Source organism: Ostrea edulis, chromosome 6 (assembly GCF_947568905.1).
Source record: "Ostrea edulis chromosome 6, xbOstEdul1.1, whole genome shotgun sequence".
Classification (NCBI taxonomy): Eukaryota; Metazoa; Mollusca; class Bivalvia; order Ostreida; family Ostreidae; genus Ostrea; species Ostrea edulis.
In genome coordinates this window covers 10,711,637-10,723,079 of record NC_079169.1, presented here as the reverse complement: position 1 = coordinate 10,723,079, position 11,443 = coordinate 10,711,637, and the positions used below count along the sequence as shown (strand labels likewise).

The window sequence follows — 11,443 nt, the reverse complement described above, 5'->3', positions numbered from 1 at the left end:
ATACTTAATCAGCTTTATGATATACATGCAACATGACTAAGTACACATGATCCACATTTGATTAATTAAATGCAGAGCATATATTTATTTATCCATGCTGATACTATGCAAATTTCCCAAGTTACAGAACCCCCCCCCCCCCCCCCCCCCAAAGAAGCAATTTTACAATTTACTAAATGGATAAATTGTGAAATTGATAAATGAATATTTCTTACAACCATAGTTTTGATAATATTCTTATAATTATGAGATGGAAAATTAAACTTGTATCATTAAATAAATCCAGTTGTTGGAAAAAGAAACGGAATACATGTACAAATTTTACATGTAGGTCAATTTTGACCATTGACATACTTATTTTCATTTTTATCTACTAATTTGCATTAAATTATTTGAAATACTTGAATAAATTAGCAATTTCAATCTAGAAAATATTAAAGAACATTGGTATTTAATAGTATCTAGACATTTATTTTACAATGCTTCATTAATATGAAAATTAATTTTCTGCGACATTTGAATTTTTTTGTTTTTCTTCACCTCAAATATGTACATTTTTTAAATTGACCCACATAATTAGTATGTATGTGAGTGGATATTCATAATACTAGACAATAAGTACATGTTTATTGAATTGTAACGTTTTGTTATATTTCAGATTAAGCCTTTGAATTGATGCAGGAAGTGATCAGTTTGGCTCCTACAGAAACTCCAGGAAGTTAATATAATGGATGTTGTTGGTAATTCTCCTGCCCCGATCACAAATTCCTACCAACATGTGTCAAACTCAGGTGACTGGGACCTGTAGACCTTTTGGATTTAACCCAAATTACATATATGTAAATTGGTGATTTATATTATGTACAATATAAAAACTGAACATCAAACTATGTTTACTTGTTTATATTTATTTATATCACTTATGAAAAATGCATTAAGAATTTATCACACATTTAAATTAATACCAAAGGGTATTTAAATCCACAGTACTGTTGTGATGGAATGATTTCTTATCATAGTCACAACGCAGGATAGAAGAACTTTCCAGTTGTTTTTCCCAAGCTACTACCAGATCTCCAATATGCATGATGTCTGTAAAATCTGTTAAAAAAATTATGAAGAATTTTAAAATTTCAAATATAATTGATGACTTTCATCTAACCAAAAAAAAAAAAAAAATTGGGGGGGGGGGGGGGATGGGGTTACTTTAAATATGAATGATTTTTCAGGAATTAATTTCTGATTTAAAATTGATATAAAATGTACACATGGTTAGACAGTAAAATGGGTAAAGATAAAACATAAGAAATTGATTGAGGCACATTTTATGTTTATTTGAAAGGAAGTGCATAAAAGGGTCAACAATTCAGTGGGTTTAGATATTGAAATAGGAGAGGTTCATTATGACTATGGCTCATAGTGAATCAGGAGACCGAGTGCCTGCCCCATTGACCATTTACATACTTATTTTCATTTTTATCTACTAATTTGCATTAAATTATTTGAAATACTTAAATAAATTAGCAATTTCAATCTAGAAAATATTAAAGAACATTGGTATTTAATAGTATCTAGACATTTATTTTACAATGCTTCATTAATGACTATGACTATGGCCGTGTCATAGTGAATCAGGAGACCGAGTGCCCCCCCCCCCCCCCCCCCCCCCAATATTAACTTTGAGTAATCATAACAAAATACATACTTGTGAATCAATTCCCCCTCCTCCAAGGGACCAATATTTTGTATGCATTCATAATAAGCTGTTCCTATAACCAATCTGTTGAGACAGTTTGCCACAACAAAACCTTCGTGATCTGTGATGCAGGACACGCCCACCTCTTCAATCCTATGCACTGCAACATTTGGACTCCCTTCTTGAGGGCATTGCGATGACATTACTAGCCTATATGATCACCTGTTAGAATAATAGAAAACTAGTCTTAGAAATACATGCTGATGCACTTCTGAGCTTTGAGTAATCGTTTCGTTTTCATTAAAAGTCTCATATAAATAATTAGCCTAAATTAACAAACCATTGCATATCGACCTCGCATATCAGATGGTGAACAGGTGAAGGGCATTCGTCCGATTGATCCTCGCTGTTTTCTGAATAACTATCGTTTTCCACTAGTGGGGATGCGTCTCGCTGTACAACTGGTTCGTATTGGCAGGGCTGCACATTAACACTAAGCGATATATCTATTTCAGGAATACAATCTTCCGAATGATTTTCATATCGTGCCGCCATATTGAAATATCAGGTTCGCCTAAAGGGCAGATAACTCATACAATAAAATTTACCGGGTTGAAATTAACGATGTCGTATCTACCTGGATGATCGAAACAAAAATTATTCTTATGTGAAAACATTTAAGGAATGGTATTTTCTTACGGAATTTATTTGAAAAACGAACTTTGAAAATCGTTTCAGTTGACCTTTAATCAAAGTAAACAAGATATAGGATTTTAATCACTTTTCTATTAGAGGCCCGTACACTATTCCAGACAATGTCAAGTTTTAAAAAATGTTGTTGATTGGGGTTTTTTGTTTGGTTTTTTTTTGGGGGGGGGTGGTTGGGGGGTTCAAACCTCTCTAGATATGTATTTTATTTATTTATTTGCCTATTTATTTTTCTGATAAAACTTGATTTTTTATTTTTTATTTTTTTTTTTTAGTTGACTTCTATGGGATCTTTTCATTATATTACTAACGATAGACAACCCTTTGCGGAGACATTTTACCTACTTACCGCCCCCTTGGTGATTCCCAGATTACACACGTCCTGAGTTTGTAGCCAATGAAAAACAGCCACGCTTGTTATTTCGGGATAACAACGTGTTGACAGAAAACCGGCAGCAGAGAGAGAGAGAGAGAGAGAAACTGAAAAATAAGTAAACTTGACAATGAATTTACTCGGTAAGTAAAACACTGTCGATTTATTTTAAAATTTTCATGCACCAGGCAGGAGGTCGTTTATGACTGTTTAATTTGGTATTTTGTTCCATAAAAGCATTCATTTGGTATTTTAATTGTCTTCCTTGAAAAAAAAAAAGGGGGCTTGGCTGAAATCATAGGCACTTGTATAAAAAAGATAAACTATTTATTTTATAAACCATTTGTTTCATACCCCAAGTAAAGAGAGTAAAGATTTACCATGGTTTGACTGGACGTACTTATCTAATCGCTAAGCTTTACTAACAGTAGTTGGCTGTGATTGTGAAGTTGATTTTTCATTCATTGAACCTCATTTTTACTTTCTATGATCTATGGAGCTCATATTCATATAAGATTTGGTAAATAACAAGTGAAGTGGTCAAATGGGTTTGATCGCCGGTGGCCAGGTAGCTCAGTTGGTATAACACCTAACAAGAGATTCAGGGGGCCCGGGTTCAAATTCTGGTGTAGTCATTGCATTTTCTCCCTTTCTGTTACACAAGGATTACAACAATTATTATGATAAGAAAAAACATCAACTACATAAATTGTTGGCCATTTTTCAATAATAGGGCATTGGCCGAGAATGGGTAAGCTGGCCAGTTGCTTCGGACACTATATTTCAACTCTAGACACCCTCAACATCGTGTTTAATTCCCAAATAGTGAATTTGAGGGTTGTGTAAATCGCAGGAATTGGTCTGTAAATGACAGAAAAAATATGACATCAGTCATAACTGTGTAAAACCGTGTATCATCAATGCCCTCCCCAAACCAAGGCTGTCTGTCGAGTGGGAATGAGTGTCTCTAGATGCTAGTATGTAGATATTTTGATTGAGGAACGTTCTCACTCTCAGTGCATTACCAATTTCTATCACTAGTGTGGTAACATCTGACTCCATGCAGATTTAAATATAGCTAAGGATTTATGCTAATCTTCTTAATTTTCATGTTACATGTCACATTAAACAGTCAAGCTATGTACAAGTTAATCAGTGAGATTGCGCTGCAGATATTCTAAAGCAGCATGAAATTTCTTGTATATATGTGATATTTTAAGATTCAAGTGAATTGTAGATTAATCTGTGTTTTCTTGTATTGCAGTTTTGGTGGTCGCCATATCCTCAGCTTCTGCACTGTATTCCAGTTCAGATGATGTCGTAGAATTAACAGCTTCTAATTTCAACAGAGAGGTCATTCAGAGTGACGGACTTGTACTCGTAGAGTTTTATGCACCATGGTATGATTATTTATACTCTCTACACACGTTATAATTTTATCTTGTCAATAATTCTGTTGACGTTAATCCATGGATGGAGGATTATAAAAAATTATATTGATTGACTTGAAATTGAAGTGGGTTATTGTGTACATTTTCACCTTTCTATGGAAGAGACTGATACAATATCACATTTCTAATTTAAATTCCATACTGCAGGTGTGGACACTGTCAGCAGCTTGCTCCAGAGTGGAAAAAGGCTGCCACTGCACTCAAGGTAAAATCTGTAGATATTGATCTGTGTACAGTGTAAGTGTAAAACAGGTTACTTGTGCTGGGGGTTAAGTATGCAATTTTCCACCTCCAACATTACACATGGGGAAAAATGTGCAGTAACTGAATATAATTTACATTAAATATCAACACGCGGGGAAATTTATGAGCTTATAAATTGACTGCATATTTAGTGCAAATTTCCTTCGCGCGTAAATATCCACTTTTACAGTATATTACTATGGTTAGGGCGCTTGCTTCACGACTTGAAGGTCCCGGTTTGATTCTCGATCCCGGCGCCGTGTCAAACCTAACACATTTAAGATATAGTGACTGTTCCTTCACCAGCGCCTGGCGGTATATTTGGAAGTCACTTGTTCTTTGGAAATGACCTTAAAAATGGAGGTCCTGTGTCACTGTAGGTGTTGGCATAAGAAAGAATCCTCACTGCCACAGTCGTAAGCGCCATGCATAGATAAAAATTTGTGACACTTCACTTACAGCTGGTGATGTCTCTGTGGGAGTAAAAAAATTTCAACTGGGACATAAAACTAAAAATGAACAAAAGTATTGTTACACAATTTGTTGGTAAATTGTGATAATAAATTTAACATATACTGTAAGCAGAGTTCTTGAAATCTGTTTCTGTGGTATCAGACATTTCAAGATTTTTACCGGTCCAGATAATAAAAACTGTGAACTTTTCAAGGAAATTATAACCTTAACCCATCAAATCGGTAAATTTTAAGAACTCTGATAAGACATAGAAATCAAATTTCAAGAAAGAAACATGTAAAAATTTTGTGACAAATAATCGATAGTTATGAAATTCAGATTGAGATAAAATCTTTTACCTGTACGATATGTGTATTCACCAGGGTGTGGTAAAAATAGCTGCAGTGAATGCTGATGAACACCAGAGCCTGGGAGGACAGTATCAAATCCAGGGATTCCCAACCATCAAGGTGTTCGGGGCCAACAAAAACAGCCCCTCAGATTACCAAGGTACTCGCAGTAACATGGATCTGCTTAGTATACAGTACAAAGCATGTGTAATCCAAGATCTTCACCGTCAATTTTGGATGAAGTATTTTTTGATAGATCTGCTTTTGCCAGTGGAACTCAATACTACCTTTCTATAAATAGGTGGAAGAAATGCTGACTCTATTGTGGACACTGCCTTGTCTAAACTGAAATCACTTGTTCAGGACAGACTGAAGGGCAGAGGTGGATCCGGGGGCAGAAGCAGTGGTGGAGGAAAAGTAAGATTTATACCAATTATCTCCCTTCATTTTCAAAACTGAAAGTACGTATATGTATATCATTATGGATGAGGGGTAAAAACAAAAGTAGCACACAAAGTTTACATCTATCCCAAATATCCTTCATAAGGTTAGTAAATCAGATATTATCCATTCAATAATTGTCGTGGTTGTAAACATGACATAACGGTGGGATTTGGTTTGACTTCAGTCCGGCGGGGGCAGTGCTGATGATGTGATTGAGCTTACAGACAGTAATTTTGAGAAGCTGGTATTAGACAGTGACGACATGTGGATGGTGGAGTTTTTTGCCCCTTGGTGTGGACACTGTAAAAATCTGGCCCCACACTGGCAGAGTGCTGCCTCAGAAATGAAGGGCAAAGTCAAGTTTGGAGCCCTTGATGCCACCGTACACAGTGTAATGGCTAACAGATATGGGGTATGTTGCAGTATTTTACTATTGCATATTGTGTCGCCTGCAAAGCCTAGTAACATTAAATTCAGTCCAGTACAACATACAAATATAAAGGAAAATGTGTTTAGAAAATAAGTCACTGAAGTTTCAATTTCACTCCTCTTATCACACATTACTGTATCTCCAATAAGTAAGAGCCTTAAAATGAAGTGAGATAAAAATAAAATGCAATGAAAACATTACTTATACATGATAACAGAATAAAAGTACTATCACGGAGCTTGCTGGAGAACAATTGCTGTAAATGTTTAATGTGAGATACATGTTGATCCCTCAGGTTAGAGGTTACCCCAGCATTAAGATGTTCCCCTCGGGAAAGAAGGACGGGGAGGCCATGGAATATGATGGGGGAAGGACGTCTTCAGATATTGTGAGCTGGGCCACAGAGAAACTGGCAGAAAACCTCCCTCCTCCAGAGGTGGTCCAGGTACGTTAATGACACTGAATGTGGAAATGAAATACGGTTTTTCAAAGAACAGGATACACAGTTAATCACTCTTATGTTAGTCTTCATTTCGGTGGTGCCTCTACATTTGAATGGTATCAACATCTTCACGTGAATTCTTTATCATTAACAGATCCTATCCCAGGACACTATTAAGGAGAACTGCGAAGAGAAACAGCTGTGTGTGGTCGCTGTGTTACCCCACATCCTGGACTGTCAATCCAAATGTAGAAACAATTACATCAAAATCCTCAAGGACATGGGGGTTAAATACAAGAAACAACCATGGGGGTAAATAACCACTACTCCACGCACTTCTCTATGATGTTTGAGAGGGATATATTGTTTTGTTAAATGTGTACTAGTAGATTGTGAATATTGTAATACATGTCTTATATATACATGTAGATCTTAATTTGGAGTTCCTCATATTTGTAGCTGGGTGTGGACAGAGGCTGGCCAACAGATGCAACTAGAAGAAGCTCTTGGCATGGGAGGATTCGGTTATCCTGTAAGTTTCACCTAGATTACATTACCTGTATATTTTTATCCCCCTCCCCCTACTCGAAGAAGAGGGCCATATTGTGCTCCATCTATCTTTCGTTGTTTGTAGTAATTATGCTGTCTGACAGGGTACTAGAGAACCTTTCCTCCAATAGTCATCAAACTTCACCACAGACAAGGTTGTTATGATCAGTAGTTGACCCCATTAATTTTCAGGTTAAAAGATCAAAGGTCATGAGATTTTCCAACATGCTTATGGCAATTTTAAAGTTGGTCATGACTATTAGGTGAACCCTACAAATTTTCATGTCAAAAGGTCTAAGATTTTCTAGCATGCATACAGTAGTTGTCCCATTGATTACTGAAGAACCCTTGATTTGTTGGTTATAACTATTGAATGACCACTATTGATTTTCAAAGTGAAAGGTCAATGGATTATGTATAGCAATTGCTGTCCAACTCCTTTTCCTAGATAGTCATCAAACTACGGACACTGGTCATCATGATTAGATGACCTCCATTGGTTTTCAGGTTAAAAAATAAGCAAGCATGTTTTCAAACCTGGATTTTGATTTAGGGAAGAAGGGTATATGTTTTACAAAGTCATGCTTTGTTTGAATTTTCCAGTAAACCTCTCTTCCAGCATTGTCCTTTAGAAGTACTACAGTGTTAGGATCCATACAGTGTTTATATTCTACCTTATCTTCTACAGTGTTAGGATACATACAGTGTTCATCTTCTACAGTGTTAGGATACATACAGTGTTTATATTCTACCTGATCGTCTACAGTGTTAGGATACATACAGTGTTTTTATTCTACCTCATCTTCTACAGTGTTAGGATACATACAGTGTTTTTATTCTACCTCATCTTCTACAGTGTTAGGATACATACAGTGTTTATATTCTACAGTGTTAGGATACATACAGTGTTTATATTCTACCTGATCGTCTACAGTGTTAGGATACATACAGTCTTTATATTCTACCTCATCTTCTTACAGTGTTAGGATACATACAGTCTTTATATTCTACCTCATCTTCTTACAGGCGATGGCAGCTGTAAACACACGCAAACAAGTCTTTGTTTTACTCAAGAGACCATTTAGTTCTGATGGAATCAACGAATATTTAAGGTAAGTTATTTATTCAGTTTGACTTCTGCTGTTAGGAAAGACTTGGACTATAAGTTGTTTATCCTTGTTATTTACAGAGATTTATCATTGGACTATTAGTTGTTTATTCTCGTTATTTACAGAGATTTATCGTATGGTAAGGGATGCCCAGTCCCACTATTTTTCATTGGACTATAAGTTGTTTATTCTCGTTATTTACAGAGATTTATCGTATGGTAAGGGAAGCCCAGTCCCACTAAAAGATTCCAAGGTTGCCACCATAGAGAAAACAGAGGCCTGGGACGGCAAGGACGGGGAGGTAAAGATTCAAAGACGAGTTATTTCTGTGTGTCACACTATGAATAATTTTGGTTGTAGTAGTCGATATCAGTAATATTGACTTGGGTTATTTCCACATGTCACATTATGAATAATTTTGGTTGTAATAGTCGATATCAGTTTTGTTGACTTGGGTTATTTCCGAGTGTCACATTATGAATAATTTTGGCTGTAGTAATCGATATCAGTAATATTGACTTGGGTTATTTCCGCGTGTCACATTATGAATAATTTTGGTTGTAGTGGTCGATATCAGTAATATTGACTTGGGTTATTTCCGCGTGTCAAATTATGAATAATTTTGGTTGTAGTAGTCGATATCAGCAATATTGCTTGGGTTATTTCCGCGTATCACATTATGAATAATTTTGGTTGTAATAGTCGATATCAGTTTTGTTGTCTTGGGTTATTTCCGAGTGTCACATTATGAATAATTTTGGTTGTAGTAGTCGATATCAGTAATATTGACTTGGGTTATTTCCGCGTGTCACATTATGAATAATTTTGGTTGTAATAGTCGATATCAGTTTTGTTGACTTGGGTTATTTCCGAGTGTCACATTATGAATAATTTTGGTTGTAGTAGTCGATATCAGTAATATTGACTTGGGTTATTTCCGCGTGTCACATTATGAATAATTTTGGTTGTAGTAGTCGATATCAGTAATATTGACTTGGGTTATTTCCGCGTGTCAAATTATGAATAATTTTGGTTGTAGTAGTCGATATAAGCAATATTGACTTGGGTTATTTCCGCATATCACATTATGAATAATTTTGGTTGTAATAGTCGATATTAGTTTTGTTGACTTGGGTTATTTCCGAGTGTCACATTATGAATAATTTTGGTTGTAGTAGTCAATATCAGTTTTGTTGACTTGGGTTATTTCCGAGTGTCACATTATGAATAATTTTGGTTGTAGTCGATATCAGTAATATTGACTTGGGTTATTTCCGCGTGTCACATTATGAATAACTTTGGTTGTAGTAGTCGATATCAGTTTTGTTGACTAGGGTTATTTCCACATGTCACATTATGAATAATTTTGGTTGTAGTAGTCGATATCAGTAATATTGACTTGGGTGGTTTGAAAGATAATGACCTGAGCATTAAAGGCTGGGATAATGTGAAAGATAATGAGCTGAGCAGTAATGGCTGGGATAATGTGAAAGATGCTGATCTGAGAAATGTTAACTTGTTTGGTGAAGATGCTGATTTTGGCGATATTGACCTTGATGACGGAAAGGTTGAACTTGATTACTGTAAATCTATACTTGTTTTAGCGATAATCTTCTCACTCTAGCCTTCTGTCATTCATGTACATCACTAAAATACAACAACCCACACATGTACATTATATTCGGAACTCCTCTAATTTATGACCATGCTACATGTGTATATTTTAATTGTGCAATGTTTGATGTTTATTACTCTTGACCAACACAATTTGTCTTTGTTCTATTTTTTAGCTCCCGGTGGAAGAAGACATAGATCTTAGTGATATTGACTTGGATGATGGGAAAGACGAGCTATAGTGGGCGGTGTCTGCCCTGTGTGTGCTAGTGATGTGTGTGTGTGTGAATGTTTGTACATGTGTTTGCAAGGAAGGATAAAAGCTGTTATGTTGAACTATTTGACAGTTTGAATGTAGTTGTCAGACATTTGAATTTGTTTATTTTCATTCCTCATGATGTGTAATGACAGGTGAATTTAAAAAAATCCCGAGGTTTTATGATTATGATGCAGTACATGTATCATAGGTTGCATGAAGATGTACTTTTTAGAGATCATTGTACATGTACTTTATTTTCTGTCTTGATTTTTTTATGAAAGTCCAGTGGAATCATTGCAATATAATTTATTGATGACCAAATGGAAAGCTGTTGGTAGCTATTGCAGTGACTTGTCAGAATGCTTTAAGAAATTCATTAATGAAGATAATAAATGCGAAAACTTAAATGTATTGTCTGTTATAGTTCTTGTTTGTACAATGGATCTCTTTTCATGAGGAGATGAACTGCAACATTTCACGCCAGCATACTTCATGAAGAGCATGCTGGTGTGAGGAGCTGTCGTTCATACTCTGATCTAAAACTATTGTGGCCCCACCCTACTTCTCAGGCCCACAATCTGAACAAACTTGAATCTGCCCTACCTGGGGATGCTTGCATATTAACATGATTAACAAAGGCCATGCTGTTCTTGAGAAGATTTTTAAAGACATTTCCCCATACATTCCCATGTAAAACTTAGATCCCCTAAAAAATATTGTGGCCCCACCCTACTTCCGAGCCACTATTAACTCGCATCTGCACTACCTCGTGTTGTTTGCTGATTGATGTGAATAGTGATGGCCCTTCTGTTCGTGAGAAAAAAATTTCCTAAATATTCACAAGTCAAGCTTTAATTCCCCATTGTGGCCCCATCCAACTGCTAGGAGCCACAATTTGAATAAACTTGAACCACACTACCTGGGAATGCTTGCATATTAATATGATTAATTATAGCCCTACTGTTCTCGAGCGGAATTTTGCTGTGTATCCCGATGTACAACTTTTATCCCTACCGCACTCCCAGAAGCTATGATTTGAATCTACTTGTCAGGAAACTTTCACTTATATTTCCAACTTTTCTGGCCCAATAGTTCTTGAAGATTTTTAAATGACCCCCACCCTATCTTTGCCATTTTTGATGATCTCCCCTTTGGAAAAACAACCCTTCAATACATAAGGATGATTTGTGCAAAGTTTGATTGCTCAGAACTTCTGGAGAAGATGTTTTCCTACATATCCCCATGTCATCTTTGATCCCCATTGTGGCCCCACATTACATCCCCCTCGGACCATAATATGAACAAGCTTTCATGCAAGTTTC

At 36.0% G+C, this 11,443-nt stretch overlaps 1 protein-coding gene and 2 long non-coding RNA genes across 4 annotated transcripts; 1 reads left to right on the top strand and 2 right to left on the bottom strand.

The window, feature by feature from the left end:
* Window positions 1-888: 888 nt before the first annotated feature.
* On the bottom strand, window positions 889-2,447 carry LOC130047129 (uncharacterized). Of its 2 annotated transcripts, XR_008796174.1 has the most exons (3): window positions 2,037-2,447; window positions 1,706-1,918; window positions 889-1,101 (listed from the first exon to the last, which is right to left on the bottom strand). It is a non-coding gene; the product is annotated as an uncharacterized LOC130047129 (long non-coding RNA). The 2 variants fall into 2 exon arrangements; XR_008796175.1 differs by having other exon boundaries at window positions 1,706-2,447.
* Window positions 2,448-2,762: 315 nt separating this feature from the next.
* Window positions 2,763-10,532, top strand: LOC125683932 (protein disulfide-isomerase A6-like). Its single transcript, XM_048925485.2, has 12 exons — window positions 2,763-2,920; window positions 4,042-4,177; window positions 4,376-4,433; window positions 5,308-5,434; window positions 5,576-5,691; window positions 5,903-6,130; window positions 6,444-6,593; window positions 6,745-6,902; window positions 7,050-7,122; window positions 8,166-8,251; window positions 8,453-8,549; window positions 10,039-10,532. Exons 1-12 carry the CDS (start codon window positions 2,908-2,910, stop codon window positions 10,102-10,104), a joined length of 1,308 nt encoding a protein of 435 aa, XP_048781442.2. The 5' UTR covers window positions 2,763-2,907; the 3' UTR covers window positions 10,105-10,532.
* Window positions 7,803-8,241, bottom strand: LOC130047130 (uncharacterized). The gene is made up of 3 exons (XR_008796176.1): window positions 8,118-8,241; window positions 7,994-8,059; window positions 7,803-7,891 (listed from the first exon to the last, which is right to left on the bottom strand). It is a non-coding gene; the product is annotated as an uncharacterized LOC130047130 (long non-coding RNA).
* Window positions 10,533-11,443: the final 911 nt, after the last annotated feature.

Coding starts and splice junctions, on each gene's coding strand:
- LOC125683932 (XM_048925485.2), top strand. Junction 5,435..5,575: donor CAGCCCCTCAGATTACCAAG/GTACTCGCAGTA, acceptor TTCTATAAATAG/GTGGAAGAAATGCTGACTCT. Junction 8,550..10,038: donor GGGACGGCAAGGACGGGGAG/GTAAAGATTCAA, acceptor TCTATTTTTTAG/CTCCCGGTGGAAGAAGACAT.